Below are 15,526 nucleotides of genomic sequence, written 5' to 3' on the forward strand. Positions count from 1 at the left end.
GTATGGCCAGATACTGCATGTCATCCATGTTCTGCTGCAGGTTTTACTTGCCAATCAGCACCACGGCAATAAGTAGTTCTTCCTCTAATAGACTATTGGTTTTTACCTCAAATATTTATATTTTATGCTCATGAACATCAGCCCTATAAAATTAAGAAATTCCCGAGCATAGTAGGTGAGGTAACATACACATCTGTAGCAGTGTACACTAACAAAGCTGTATTCTGATCGTATCCTAGAAAAATTGAATGTCTTGGGTAGATAGGTAGCTATCTTTAGGCAGTAACTTATTCGTAAAGGTTTCCAGATTTGTCTCCCTCGATGTATCTACTCCATACTCCGTTCACCGTAGATGGATAGGTACCTTGTTTCTATCTCCGGGTGACATGCAAGAGTACAACCACTTCTTTGTATGTTTCCTGTGAAGTGGGAAGCCAAAAGATTTTTCGTAATATCAAATCACCTAGTCACCTAGATGCTACTACACAGTCCAGTCTTCCATCCTCGGCCGAAGAACTGGAACTTCTTTGCGTACCTGTAGTCTAGATCGTATCTAGTGGCTGCTATCCAAACCTGGTTGCCTGAGGTATTTTCCTCTTATTATGTTTTCTCACTGTTTTTCGCCCCTCTTTTTTTCCTCTCTCAGTCTCTCTAAAAATTTTCTATCCGCTGGTGCCATTGTTAATACCTACTGATAGCCATAGTCATACCTATCTACCTACTAGTAGTCCTAGTAGTTGGTCAGTTTAGCCCTCATATATTTCAGAGTTTAGACGGTCTTTAATAATAGTAATTGTTAATGGATTTTTTTTTTTTTCCTTTTTTCTTTTTTTTTTTTTTTTTTTTCTCTCCTTCGCCTTGGTCAGTGCTTGCTAAAATGCTAACGATCTAATATACCTCAAGGGCACTTCTAGTATAGCGTCTGCCCATTCAGCTTCCCTTTAAAACCAAACCCTCTCCTCCATTCTCGGAAAACTACTCACTTCAACCCACCCAACTCCTAGGGTATCTTCTATCCCTCCCCCCCCTCCCCTTTTTCTTTTTTTTTTTGGTTTCCCCCCTCCCCCCTTCTTCAATTCTTACGTGGCTACTATCATCTTTCTTGTCACCAATTATCAGTTGATAATTAGGAGTGTGCGTGTGATCTGGCGATTCTGCGGTTCGCCTCCGTTGTCGGTGTGGAGTGTGGACAAGCTTTGCCCACGGTTCGATTGTGGTTTTTCTCTGAAATTGGACTGCACACTCTTCTTCCTTCTTCCTGACACACCACAACAGCCCTTTGCTGGCTTCTGATAAATCTCGGATTCCTCCCCCCTTTTGTCTTTTCTATTTGATATACTGTCTTGTCTAGTGTATATCTTCTCCCATTGGGCTGTTTCCTTCTGGTCTTCCTCAATCTCTTTATCTTTCAAGAGACAGTCTCCCACCAACGTCATCGACCGACCAGGATCTACGGAGCCTTTCGGTCGACATACCACCTTTCCATCGCAATACTGGAGCGACAAGGCTCCTTCTTTGATCACACAGTCAAGTTGGCGGGGACTCGCTGCTCTCAGGCTTCTTTCCTCCACCCTCTTCTGGGCCCCAAGTTCAGGGTCTTCTGCGGGGGCGACACCAGACCCCCATAACTAGGCTTGCATAGCATCCTTTTCACTTTGGCATACACATAAACATCGGTAATGCCAGGCCCTCTTCAGGGGTCTGGCTAATGGATGGAGGAGCAATTTATCTAAGGATTTGTTCACTCATCGTCGGTTCAACAGTACAAAATTTCACAGAGCGATCTTCATCATTCTCGGCAACTGTCTCCAGCGCCATTTCGCGACAAGATTGATTCGTTACGGTCTCGATACCTTCGCTTGCGACAAATCAGTCATAGCTGCCAACAACAATGTCCGAATCACCAAGATCTATGTGCCTGACGCGGTTCAGCACCCCGGTCCCCGAACTGGATGACCATCGCTTCCAACTTGATTCTCTGCCTCGCATCGAAGCTACCATCGATGTTCCCCTGAGTCGGCAGAATACCGCTCAGCAGGGTTATCCTCCCGAGACACCCCAGCGCCCCGATCTGCTATCAGTGCAAGCTGCTCTGCGGGAGGCCGGCTCCTACTCGCGTGACTTTGAACAAGCTATAATGGATGATGATCGGTCGGACAAGGACGTCAACCCTCTTGGTCGGCGCTTCTCTGTCGATCCAAATGGGAATGTCCGCCATGGGCGCACCTGGAGTCGAACTCACCAGGAGCGTGCAAACATGTCGCGAGAATCATCCCCGTCCGCCAGGTCCTCTTCGCCCCCAAATTCGGTTGAGGCTTTTGCGGACCCTCGTCGCCGGGAGCGCGCAAACACTCTCGAGAGCCATGCTGCGCCAGACCTGGAAGCCATTCTGCAGCGTACTGTGTCCGGTGGCACTCACCCGCGCCGTCCCACTTTCAGCAATGCCAGCTTAATCCGACCGCAGCCAGGCGATATCCAGCTGGACGCAAATAACGAGACGTGCGTTCCGACCTACGAACAACCTGGCAGAATTCCAGTCATCGACTACGAGGAGCTGGAGGAATTTGTGGCTCTGAACCGGGATCAAAAGCCCTCAACGTCACGCCGGAAGCACAGCCTGAGCTCTCAAAGCCGAGGCCCCCGTGTGTTCTATGATCTTCGGCATGGAGCTCTCAAGTCCGACGTCGACGGAGAGAAGCTTTCGTCGAGCGCGGAGCATTTATCCTCGGATCTCATGGATCCTGATTCGAAAACTCCCGACAAGGTTTATGCGAATGCCGTGTGCGAGAAAGACTTGGTCGAAAAGCTCCAGAATGAAAATGAGCCGACCCGCTTCGGCTTTTTCTCATCAGAGTCCCAGAGTACTGTGCACGCGGCCGAGCTGGGCGATCTGGTGCTCCCCGGTGATACCTTCCGAGACCTCTTCCAACTTGGTCCGGAGGGCGGCGTGTGGTGGTTGGATGTCCTCAACCCTTCTGAAGAGGAGGTCGCCGCACTCTCGCGGGCCTTTTCCATCCATCCGCTGACTACGGAGGATATCTTGACCCAGGAAGCCCGTGAAAAGGTGGAGCTTTTCAAGCAGTATTACTTTGTTTGTTTCCGCACATTCTATCAAGTCGACAAGACGGACGAACGCTTCATGGAACCCGTCAATCTTTACATGGTCGTCTTCCGCGATGGAGTGCTTTCATTCTCTTTCACCGAGAATCCCCACGCGGCAAATGTCCGAAAGAGAATCGGAAAGCTTCGTGATTACGTGTCCCTCAGTAGCGACTGGATCTGTTATGCCATGATGTATGTGAAAGCCTAGCCCATCCCCAATTTCTAATGTCCAGGTGGCTGATTCTAACCTTGTGCAGTGACGATATCGTGGATAGTTTCGGCCCTGTTATTCGTGAGATTGAGCTGGAATCTGAGGCTATTGAAGATCTCGTGTTCATCGCGCGTGTGGATGATTTCGAATCGTTCCTGCCCCGCATTGGTGGTCTTCGCAAGAAGGTCATGAGCTTGATGCGCCTCCTAGGTGGTAAGGCAGATGTTATCCGCGGATTTTCCAAACGCTGCAACGAGCAGTACTCGGTGACTCCCCGTGGAGACATTGGTCTCTACCTGGGCGATATCCAAGATCACGTGGTGACCATGATGTCTAACTTGGCACATTTCGAAAAAATGCTGAGCCGCTCGCACACCAATTATCTCGCGCAGCTGAACGTGACCAACCTGGTCCTGGGCAACCATGTCAACAAGGTCCTGAGCAAGGTGACGTTGATCGCTACGATGCTGGTCCCGATGAACTTAATCTGCGGTCTCTTTGGAATGAATGTTCGCGTCCCTGGTGAGGGTCAAGAAGGGCTCGAATGGTTCTTCGGTATCGTGGGCGTGATCGCTGCTGTGATTGTTCTCAGTGGCACTGCGGCTCGGTATTACAAGCTCGTGTAAGGGGGTCTGTAGTCTGTACAGTTCTTAGTTGGTGAGCATATACTATCGCAGTGTGTATATAGTTCCATGCAGCAGTATTTGAATTTCCTTTCATGTGAAACCGCATCGTTCTCCCTTACGTTCTCAAGAAGCCTTCGTAAGCCATTTAAATTTCTTAAATATGATAGCGAGTAATGTGTGGCTGTGTAGACCATGTGGCGCATCCCCGATAAGCGTCACAATGTGATTATATTATCATTATGTGTCTCGACAGCCAGAAGTCACCAACTCTCCCCCCCCCCCATTTGCTGGATGCGCACTCAGCTCCGTAAGTTGGACTTGTTTTTTTTTTTTTTTATCGCTCGGCTGCTCTTGTCGCGCTACTGCGATTCATCTCTCTTCATTGTGACTGAGATCTGCGCAATGAGAGAAACTTGCTATCCTTTCTCTGGTCTATCCTGTGGTTTTTGATTCTCATGTCGACAGCATCCTTCTTGATCCAACTCTCCGATCCGAACATCCATGCAACCTGAGTCTACATCTATGCGGTACCGCTTGGCTGCAATCCTTGGTGCTCTGATTTTCTACTCCGCGTTCCTTCTCCCTGAACGAAGCTTCGCTTATGCTTCCGCCTCGAGTTCCGTAACCTGGGACAACCAGACCGATGCGATCCTTCGGGAAGATGCACAACCTTTCCCATACGCCCTTGGGTCATACACTGGAGTCGAGATAAGGGATGTCGTCGACGAAAACGGGAAGGCTCGAGGCCTTGACCTTGTTCGCCGGGTTCCCTCTGGCGTACCATCCCTAGGCAACAATCAATACAAGACGAGCGATATCAAGCTCGGAGAGATCCAATGGTGGTACTTCCCCGAGGAGTCGGTGAACGGCAAGAAAGCCAACAGTACGACCGGACTTCCGGAGCGGATAACAGAGGGCCAAACGAGCGATGAGGCCGTCGACTCGGATGAGCTGCGAAAGCGGGACGGAGGCCTCGCAAAACGGGCGGCTACGGTCTATCTTTCTCTGACGATGTGCTCGAAACCGGATGTCAACAAGACCAGCAGCAAAGCGTTGGACTCTATTCCGCCGCTACCGGAGCTGAATCTCTATGTCTCTACGTTCGAGTCGCTGCAAAAGCCTGGGCCTGGCCAGGATATCTTGAAGCAGAAAGTATATACGGCCGAAGAGGGCTATGTCGCAACTACGGTGGAAGCCAGTGGGGACGTCTTCGTCGGTGTCGCCGTTCAAAATTCGACGGCGTACTCTGGGTTCTATACATACGAGATCGCAGCGTCGATTGACGATTATTTCCACAGTGTCGCCAACGAGCCGTTTCTGTACTTTGTCGACTCGGACGTCCATGCTGCACTGTTGACAACAGACAACCTGACGTTTTCCAGTGCGGGCAGCGAGAACTATCAGCAATGGATGAACCTTACGCCGCCGTTTACCATGTTTGCGCACAATGTCAACGACACGGCCATTTCAGGTCTGCAACGGTCCTATTGTGCTCTCGACCAATGGGCCCAGATCGGGAAAGGTGACCACGAGGTGGAGGCCGGAATGATAAACAGGGGCCTCGGGAATAAGCCCAAGGAGCAGTTCTACATCACTAGCCTCAACCAAAGTTCTCACTACCAGGGAATCTTGGCGATGGATGGGAACTCGACCAACTCGGGGAATGGAATAGTCGGCGGCGGAGGAAAGGTCTGGAAACCAATGTCCTTTGCTACCAAAAAAGGTGAGCGGCCAATTATCCAAGATTGTCCTCCCTCAAACCATGACCGAGTAACTGACCGGAGCCAGATGATAACTGTGCCGTCCTCTTCAACCTCTCCTTCTGCTCCGAAGTTGCGTATGCAGTCCCATCAAACCCTCAACTCGGGGTCGATGCACTGCGCTCGACGTACGATAACTACGCTGCTTCTCTGTACAAGAACTTCTCGTACTCTCTGGATCAAATCCAGTGCAACACGTCAAACGAGACCAGTTTCTCGTTGGCCGTGGGATGCAACGACTGCGCGGACGCCTACAAGCAATGGCTCTGCGCGGTGACCATCCCGCGCTGTGCCGATTTCTCTAGCACAGAGGGGTTCCTCCGGGTCCGCAATGCCGCCCAGCCGTTCATCAACGGCAGCTCACTTGACCCCGACGATTCCCGACGGGGCGATCCCGCGCAGAACGCGTCACGCAACCCCATGATCGATAGCGACGTCCGCCCGGGCCCGTACAAGGAGATCCTCCCGTGCCGGGACATCTGCTACAACCTGGTGAAGCGCTGTCCCTCCGCCTTGGGGTTCAGCTGCCCGCAGAACGGATGGTTGGACTCGGCGTATGGCCAGCGCATCTCAAACAGCGATATCACCTGCAGTTATCCGGGCGCGGCCTATGATCTCAACGCGGGCTGGACCTTGCACGAGCCTCTGGGCGTGGCTCTGCTCGCGCTGGGCAGTTTCTGGGTCTCATTCTGGTTCTCGACGTAGGTACCTGAACTACAGCCGGCCCCCCTTTCTTCCTTTTCTCTCCTGGGTCGCGGCGGAGTGTCAGATAATTTGACGTGGGATTCAAATTCAACCCCCCTCCCTTGCCCTCCCATGATTGCGATGATACCCTTCCTGTCTCAAGAGATATTATTGTTTCATATCCATTGTTGGAAACCTGTCACTGTATAGACATCTCTTTCTAAGCATACCAAGCTGGCCTTTCTTGCCTAGGTTTATTAAGTGTAGACGGAAAAGAAAAATAAAATAAACTGTACAATGCCATAGAACGCCCGCCTGATGAATCCTTCAGGTTCCAATGCACCCCGTAGCAACGCTAGCCCATGCCATGATCAAAAAAAAAAAAAATAAGAATATCTATAACCAATAAAATAGCGACGAACAAGAAGATAAGAAGGAAGCAAACATCACTTGGCTCGTTTAGGCGTCGGCGTCCACACATTCCTCAGGCCAGAGACAGAGGCGCTCCCCGCCTGCCGGGGCGTGTTGCCCACGCGCTGAAGCAGTTTCTGCGCCGCGGGGGTGAGCGTCTTACCGCCTCCGCTGGACGAGGCAGCCGCAGGGGTACGGAGCCCGAAGTCCAGACGGGGGCTACTGGCGAAGCGCGGCGTGACGGGGGTCCTGATCTCGCGGGCGGCCTTCTCGGCGCGTTTGGTGCGAGCGACGCGGTCGACCATGCGGTGGTGCAGGTCTTCGCGTTTGCGGTTCTCCTTGATCAGGAACGGGTTCGGGGTGGAGTCGGCTGCGCCGAGGAGGCGTAGATCGTCGGCTGAGAGGGCAGGAGCCTCGCGGGAGTGGCCTGTCGAGTGCGCCGCTGGCTCTGGTTCGGGCTCGTCTTCGTCGACGAAAGCGTAGCCGTTCACGCGCGGAGTCTCCCCGCCGTTGTATTCTGCCTCGGATTCGGAGAACCGCGGCCGTCCCGCGATGGCATCCTTGATGGCCGAGATCGACGGCGAAGGAGGAACGTCGCCCTGCTGCTGCTGCTGCTGCTGGGACCCGGGCTCCGGTAATCGGGTATTCTCATAGACCACACGCTTGGGACCCGCGCGCGACGCCGCCTCGGCCTTCTGCTGGATGGTCTCGTGGGTATCCTCGACGCCCGACGGCATGAACATGAGCGAGTTATCCAGTCGGGTGGTCCAGGTATCCGGATTCGCCGGCCGCGCGTCGAGATCCGTCTTGATCGCGAGCTGCCTCTCAGTACTGGGTCCCTGGGCGGCGATGCGCTTCGCCTCTCGGCGCTGGTACGCGATCTGCCGTGCCGTGGGGATCTTGTTCCCGCTCCAGAGCCAGGTGTACTTCTCGCGGCGCTTCGCGTTCTGCTGGTCGAGGAGTTTGTTAAACGACTCGTTGTCTTCGCTGGTGTACTTGGCCTGGAAGGCCAGGAGGCCCAGGTTCGTCACGTCCGGTATATCCTTCCGGTTCGTTGCCGTGGCGGCCGTGGCGGCCGTCGCCGTCGAGACCACAGACTGCGGCGTGTCGCCCTGCCAGCCGGCGGGGGTGTCACCGGGGCGTTCTGCACCAGTGTACCGCGGGGTGAAGCCGCCAAGGGCAGCGGTGCTGCGTGCACGGCCCGGCGTGCGCATCAGCTCCGTGAGTTTCCGCTTCGACGTGGTGATCCAGTCCTTGTCCTTGGAGTCGAGCGCATCCAGATACTCCTGCTTCACCTGCTCCTCCAGCAGGCCCGGGAAGTAGTCCCGCGCGATGATCTCGGACAGTGCGTGTGTGTAGACGTCTTCGTCGAGAACCGTGGTGGGTCGTTTGATTCGTTTCGGGGGTGGAGGAGGGGGCATGAGGCTTTGTTCGCTGGACCGTTTGGTCAGCGCCTGTGACGGGGTGGAGGCCATGTTCAAAAGAGAGAAGAGAGGCGCGGCGGAAGACTTTCTTTCGGATTCAAGTGCTATGTATGATGAGCCAAGGCTGCATGCTGTAGGTCAGTGACCGCATGATACCTTGGGAGATTCTGTCTTTCGTTTGCAGATGAAGAAGGAAAAAGGTGATGGGGATCCAGTCAAACAGATGAAATGATAGCTCGGATTTGCCCAGACGGCGGCAGTGGCGGTTGGCGGAGTCGACGTCACGTTATCCCCGCGAAGAGCTTGAGATGAGACAATCTACAAGAGTTCTACTAACTACTTCTTCAACTCACGAGATGGATACGTATTCACTATTGTAAGTGTTGCTTTTCTATCCGAAAGGAAACTTCTGTACAGCATTGCAATGTACACATTTTTTTCTCCCCAAAACAAAAAGAACAAATCAAATCACCCAAGACCAACCTATCCATTTCTCTATATGTATAATGAGCTTGATCCACAAAAAAAAAAAAAAAAAAAAAAGGGAAAAGGAAAAAGTCAAGGATAGATGCCAGTAAGAGAAACAGGAAGAGAATAGGAAATAGAAGCGCAGAACGATCGTGGTTCGCTTTGCGAAGTCCCATCCACTGCATTTTTTCCAACCATCCATGCCCGAAAAAACACCAAGAGACATCTCTTCGTTTTTCCTTTTTGAGAAACAGCCGCTGAGAAATGCATATTGAACCCAATTCACAAACGCGAGAACACCGAGAGTGCAGTACGTGAACGAAGGTATGCAAAGCATGATCTGCAAGGATCAAGCCAAGATGGCAGCCAGATTGCAAGACAAGCCAGGATGCCGGAGACAAGGAAATGAGAATCGTCAGGTCGTAGAAGTGAAGTCTATGGAGCAATTGATGGAGAAACGACCGTGCAAAATCAAGAAAGACGAAAAAGGAGGGCAAAAAAAAAAAGGAAAAATAAAATGGCCGGGAAGGGTTGGACGTTGGACGCGTTATTGTCCAGATGTGTTGGTAAGTTTCCTGAAAGAATCCAGAAATAAGCATCGCTGTGCACCAGCTTCAAGCTGCTGCAGAAGGGAAAAGGGAGTACGATGCTCTGCCTTTCTTCCGATTCGGGCTTTTCACTGGAATCGGCGGGAATGGTGCTGATGCAGTACCCTTGACAGCCCTGGCGGTCCGGGAAGCTTCAACTTCCGAGACAGACTTGGCGCGATCATGCACCGAGCCAGCTGGCTGAGCCAAATCCGCAGAATTAGGGCTGCAGTTCCTTTCAGCTCGCATGATCTGGGTCTCAATCTCTCGTGCCAAGCTCTTTGTCGGGCGACGGTGGGAGGGAGCCTCTGGGGGTCCCGGTTGATCCGAGCTAGGCAAATGCTCCATCGATGACAATTCCCGACTGCTTGCCAGGCTATGCACCAGCTCGGGGACACTTGTCGTCGAGATAGAAGATCGGTGTTTATGGACGATCGATGCGGTGCGGGAGAGGATGAGACTCTCCTGCGAGTTGCACTTGCTGATGGGAGAAAAGCTACTCCGGGGGGACACAGGATGCTCCATGCCGTGGATCAGCCCTTGAGGGCAGAAGGAGAAATGTCGGTCTGACTCCGAATCGGCCTCCAGGTACTCCTCGTACAGAGTGTCCTGCGGAATCTGTTTCCCCAGCGCAGGTGAGAAATTGACAGGCTGGAAATAATCGGCACCACCGGCGGCGACGATTTCAGTCTCGTACTCTGCACTGGACGGGGTCACAGCTACCTGCGAGCTCATCAGGGAGCGGGATGGGCTGGGATCCAAATCAGGAGTGGGGAGTGACGAAGTGCTGAGGTGAATGGGTTGAAGAAGTCGGGCGTCTTGGTCCAGCCGTGTCCCGCCAGACACCGCGCGAAGAGTATTGTCCGTTTCGGTTGATCGGGGTTCATCCAGGGAATTGCGCGACCAATCGAAGTTGCAGGTTGATTCTGCCGCGTGCTCGTAGCAATAGTCGATATCAGCATCCCAGGACTCATAAATGGTCTCATAGGTGGGCTTGCGGCGGGCGGACGACCGCCTGCGAACAGGTCCTCCAACCATCTGGTCATTGGGCGCAATGCTCTGAAACAGGCGATACTGAGGCAGAACCGGAGACCCCAGCGCTTCCGTGAACTTCTGGGACAACTCCTCAGCGACAGAGATGGAGAGCTGGGATTTGCGTTGGGTTCCAGGAGAGATGGGAACCTCGGCTCCACGCGCATTCGCATCGGGGCTGTCATGCCAGTGAGTAGAGCTTAGCTCTTCCGGGACTTCCTCCAACACCGACGACAGGCTAGGAAGCGATACAGACGAGGTTCTTGCCTCAACTGTTTCGGGAGTCGCCTTTTTAATGAGACCTTGCGCAATCTCGGGTAAAATCATCCCCTCAACGTTGATGTGAGATAGAGAATAGGTCCGTTCGGCGTCGGAGGAATTGCCATACACGTGTTCTGGGTACGTGGGCTGCGAAGACAGGCCCAGAATCTCATCGATGGCGCGCGGTGCAGGTTCGGACATATCCGGCGAAGGAGTGAGCTGGGGGGAGGTGGCCCTCGGGGGAGGGGTAGTCGATGTTGCCCTGGAGTATTTCGCTACGGGGCGAGAGAAGTTCTCACAGACGCGCGATTCTCTCCTGGCCCTGGAATCCAGCTGTTTTGGACTGATGGAAGATACAGTACCGGGAGAGCCAGGTGGGCTGGTTGGGGTGGGAGAAGCTCGGTGATCTACGAGACTTGAGCCGCCATTGGTAAGATCCTCCGATGAGAAACCTCGGAAATGAAGGTCCTCTGCTCGGATACCTTTGAGCTCAGTAATGGGTCTCTGGGAGGCACGAATGGCAGAGAACTCGGTGACTAGATCATTTTCTCCGGTTCTGTCCAATTCCTGGAACTGAGATGGACTCGTATGAGTGAGATGGTGGAAATCAAAGGGGTCGGAGATGAGACTCTTCAAACTGTCATCTGCAAATGCGGAGTGAGTAAATGGCACTTTCTTTTCTTCGTGATTGTCTCCAGAGTGCCGGACATTACCCGAGGGGGGACGGGAAGGTAGATTGGCACTTACGGACATCACTTTGGCGCGACTTGTGGTGACGATTAAAAAGATCCGAGACCTCGAACCGGGACTTCTCTCGTTCCACTTCCTCCTCCTCGTCCAGCGTTGCAGCGATGTTGAACTTACTGCCCTGGCGGCGTAGGATTCGACTTCCCCGCGAGAAGAGGGACTTGGTCATGCTCTCGTGCCTCTCGGACCGGAGGTTCACCGAGGAGTTGGATCTCGAGTCATCTTGGGAGGGCAGCGAAGCAGTATCTGCCGAAGTCATCGAAGAAGCGGGTGAGCGGCGAGAGGAGGCGGTGGAGGTAGTGGTATTGCTCCTCGAACGACCACTGAAGACCGACAGGCGCCTGGGACTGTGAGCATGGGCAGTCGACCTGGATCGAATGTGGGCTATATACTCGGAGTGATCATTGGTGGAGGATCTAGTGAATGGACGGTCTATGAAATCCGCCTCTTCCTGCCGTGCAGACATGATGAGATGGGAGAAGACGAAGGAGATTGAAGCTCAGATGGAGCTATCCGACTGGATTGGGTGTTGATGCGAAACGAAGCCGCGGTATAAGGAATGATAAGTCAACAAGCATCCAGGTGAGATGATGGAGATTCGTCTTTGATCATGATAGGGTTGGTTCCCCTCAGCAAAGGCACAGAGGAAGGGATATGGAGAGCAAATCCACGATCGACGGGAGTATATAAGAAAAGAAACTCGTTCTAGGAGGAGCAGGAATGCAAGCCAGTCATAAGATTCATGGGAAATAAGCCGGGAGTTTGGTTCTCTTGTGTTTTAGATCTGTATCGGCTCCAGGGGGGGATGGTAGAACACCAGACGTTGAACTCTAACAGACGAAAGGGGGGGAAGAAGTGATTGAACGGAGAGAGTGGCTTGACATATACAAATAACTGAAGGAGAAGAGAGAGAGAGAGTGTGTGTGTGTGTGTATCAGGTCTAGAAAGAATGAGTGATGATGTAGACCGTGGACAGGAGTAGTATGATAGATAGATTGATAGATAGTAGAAGTAGTAGTGGAGGATGAGAGGGAAGAGAGCGAGACTCCAGTCAGGTCGATTAGTCTACCTACTCGGCAGTCCGTCCAAACAGTCAACAGTCAACAGTCGGGACTCGAGACACTAAACACGGAGCACTGTCAGACCCGGGGATTGACTGACAGACAGATAGACTGATAAAAAAGGTGGAGCAACAAGATGGAGAAGAAGGAGAAGTGGAAGAAGAAGAGGATCCAAAATCTCAGATGATGAGGGTCCAGAACTGTAGTAGGAGTAGTAGTAATGGTAAAAAAAGAAAAAAAAAAAGTAGTAATGAGATCAGATATAGAATAAAAATAAAATACAAATAAAAATAAAATCAAAAAAAAAATGAAATGAAAAAAGGAAAATAATATAATGATCGTCTAATAATATAAAATCGCGAAGAGGAATCGGTTCAGGAAGTCAGACTCAGTCAGACCTAGAGAGGATGATCATAGAAGGATTCAGGAACGAACGACTCGAACTCTGGCAGTCGAGTTGAAAGTTAAAGAGTCAAGACTCAAGAGTCACTAGGATCTTAACCGGAGCCCTCAAGAGCAAGTAGCTCTGATTTAAAACGATAGACTGATAGTAGTATACGGAGGAGGATAATAATAATATTAGCAAAGAAACAAGATTAACTGCCAGAGTTCATACAAGTCCGGGGGAAAGCAAATCGACCAGGCGTTTTGTTAGTGCTTTATATATTGGATTTAGTATTGTAGTATTATTATTTACAGAATATATTGATAGTCAGAATCAGATAGTATCTATCTAGTATCTACTGTAAATGGACAGATGATTATAGGAGGCTAGGATGCTGGTTATGGAATCGGTTCCTAACAGGCTTAACTCTCTCCCCACGGAACTGGTTGGAGGAGGTCGGTGGGTTTTTTTTTTTTTTTTTGATTTGTTTTTCTACCCTAACTAACTCCTTTTGATGTGGATAAGCAACCAGCCCACGTTCTCACCGTTGAACGCCTAATAATAATGATAATAATAAATACACCGAAAAGGAAAAGGAAGAGAAGAGAAGGCCACGGAAGGAAAAAGCAATTCGAAGTGTAATTTACAATTACTGAGCATCATTGGAGTTGGAGTAGCTATAAGGTAGAGTACTACTACTGGTAAGACTTCTGGAAGTATCTACTCCGTACTCCGTACCGTATGGATTTCTCGGAAAAGGAAAAAAAAAAAAAAAAAGGGCACGAGAGGGGGAAAATGCACGCCCCCGCCAGCAAATGAGAAAAAAGAGAGAGATCTTCCCCACCGGTTAGTCTGTTACAGGATACAGGTCAGGTACAGACCAGAACACAGAAGGTACCTACCTAGGTACCTAGGTAGGTACTGATTGCTACCTCCAAGCTCCATCAGAATAACAATAATATAAGAATGGACGCATCAGCTACAGACCATGGAAAAGCTTATGAGAAAAGCTGGCTGTCTGTTGATTAACTTGATATCCTACTTCGTCTTTACAATGACAGGGAGACCCCATTTGAATGCTCCGTGCCATTCATTTCCTTTAGAAAAGCCCTCAGCTAAACAAACCAATGGAAATACAACAACCACACAAATATTCCCTCCCAACCAATGTAGGCCCGGTATAACTATAGCATTTCCACTAGAGATTAGCTCGGTTGATATCAGGGACAATCATATTATCCTTGCATGCAACGCGGACAGTGTGGCTGTCAAACATTTCGAAGAGGTCATATCCAAGAAGGCCGCCAACCTTGCCATCGACGCCTCCTCAAGAGATTAGACCGGAGTATGGACGGACCAAGACTTTTCAGACGTCAGCACTTAGTAGTCAGCAGCTGTGGCATCAGGGCACGTCCATGAAGAGCCGTCATTGCAATCTCCTCTGGTCGGCCGAGGTAGAATCCTTACGCAACTACCTGTTGCCGACACTGGAGTGTTCTCGATCGTCTACTCCGTACAGTCCACACCCTAGGACCTAGATAGGATCAGATCCAGGTATTACACGCTCAATGGAGCATGGGCTATGCACAGACAGCCGACTAAGCGATCAACACCCTCCATAACCTCTCCCGCGGTTGTGGTTGGGGTCGGAGTGTGCCGTCCTTGCTGATCGCATCGAGCACGAGGTAATGATCCAAAGGACTATAGGACACTATCCATATTGGGGGCGAGACTGTCAGTGTCCATTGTGTAGATACAGAAGCACGGGAGTCCTCAAAATCCCAGGGAACCCAAATCCCCTACAGAGAACGGGCCAACCGAGTGATAATATAACTTAACTATGAGTTCATAACTACTAGGGACGGGAGGATCCCGGAGCCCGATGAATTCCCATGTCCCAGAGGCGGGACAAGGCACCGGACGAGGCCAAGGTGATGGCGCTGCCGACCTGCCAGTTTTCCTCCTCTGCGACGAACTAGTGACTTGCTCTGCTTTGTGAAACCGCATGCAACGGGAAGGGTTGTCTGCTTTCTGTATTATCATCAAGGGATCGAGGAGTGGGGGGAGGTCGTGACTTTGGGGGAGAGACAAACCTACTACGTAGGTAGGTAGGTTCTATCTCTGCAGATCGTGCTTGCTTCACGCTTTACCGAGCATGGAGAATGCAAGTCTACAGCTAGGTACTTGGACCTTGGTTCTTACAGAAGGGGTCAAAGGACACACGCTGGATCTTGTTTCGAGTCGGTACCAACGTAAGTCGCTAGTGGATTTCTTTGTCTCTGATTTTTTTTTTTTCCCTTGGAAAGGGTTTCGAAAAAAGAAAGGCGAAGGCAGCCATCCAGGTGGTTGGGAGATCGACAAACCTCCAGGGGGTTGAAACTTGGGAGCGCTGTTCGGACTACGGAGTAAGGTAAGGAGCAACACAATCTGGAGGTAGGTTCAGAGAAGCAGTAGTAGGAACCGACCTAGGGGGTCAGAGTCTGGGGAAAACCAACCATGATTGAATATGAAAATGTAGTTACTAGTTACGGACTACAGAGTACCAGTTTCAATGATCATGATCATAAGATAGATGAATATGGCCTAGGTTTCACTGTTTGTTCGAAACAATTACACAGTACAGAGTAGATTCTCCAAGATCTGGAAGCGAAGCGTATCAAGCACTCGTCCGTCCTTAGGTAATTTAAGAGTAATTAATTGATCTCTCAAGTCCATCCTTCGGTAGGGTGACAATACCGCGGGCATACATTTAATACACCACGGAGGA

General features: G+C 51.1%; 4 protein-coding genes across 4 annotated transcripts, besides 4 other annotated features; 2 read left to right on the plus strand and 2 right to left on the minus strand.

Annotated features, from left to right (window-relative positions):
• Positions 1-804: 804 nt before the first annotated feature.
• Positions 805-845: a microsatellite.
• Positions 805-846: a microsatellite.
• Positions 847-1,891: 1,045 nt separating this feature from the next.
• ACLA_009090 (magnesium transporter CorA family protein) lies at positions 1,892-3,939 on the plus strand (the record flags this gene model as incomplete). The annotated part of the gene is made up of 2 exons (XM_001273914.1): positions 1,892-3,294; positions 3,360-3,939. The coding sequence occupies 2 exons, from the start codon at positions 1,892-1,894 to the stop codon at positions 3,937-3,939; spliced, it is 1,983 nt and encodes a 660-aa protein (XP_001273915.1).
• A 501-nt stretch (positions 3,940-4,440) lies between these two features.
• Positions 4,441-6,404, plus strand: ACLA_009100 (MID1 family protein; the record flags this gene model as incomplete). Its single annotated transcript, XM_001273915.1, has 2 exons — positions 4,441-5,662; positions 5,728-6,404. 2 exons carry the CDS (start codon positions 4,441-4,443, stop codon positions 6,402-6,404), a joined length of 1,899 nt encoding a protein of 632 aa, XP_001273916.1.
• Positions 6,405-6,829: 425 nt separating this feature from the next.
• On the minus strand, positions 6,830-8,269 carry ACLA_009110 (splicing factor ESS-2 family protein; the record flags this gene model as incomplete). The annotated part of the gene is made up of 1 exon (XM_001273916.1): positions 6,830-8,269. One exon carries the CDS (start codon positions 8,267-8,269, stop codon positions 6,830-6,832), a length of 1,440 nt encoding a protein of 479 aa, XP_001273917.1.
• Positions 7,394-7,414: a microsatellite.
• Positions 8,270-8,739: 470 nt separating the features above from the next.
• Positions 8,740-8,775: a microsatellite.
• A 525-nt stretch (positions 8,776-9,300) lies between these two features.
• ACLA_009120 (uncharacterized protein) lies at positions 9,301-11,572 on the minus strand (the record flags this gene model as incomplete). Its single annotated transcript, XM_001273917.1, has 2 exons — positions 9,301-11,210; positions 11,314-11,572. The coding sequence occupies 2 exons, from the start codon at positions 11,570-11,572 to the stop codon at positions 9,301-9,303; spliced, it is 2,169 nt and encodes a 722-aa protein (XP_001273918.1).
• Between the last annotated feature and the right edge of the window lie 3,954 nt (positions 11,573-15,526).

This window comes from Aspergillus clavatus, genomic scaffold (assembly GCF_000002715.2).
Source record: "Aspergillus clavatus NRRL 1 1099423829795 genomic scaffold, whole genome shotgun sequence".
Lineage (NCBI taxonomy): Eukaryota > Fungi > Ascomycota > Eurotiomycetes > Eurotiales > Aspergillaceae > Aspergillus > Aspergillus clavatus.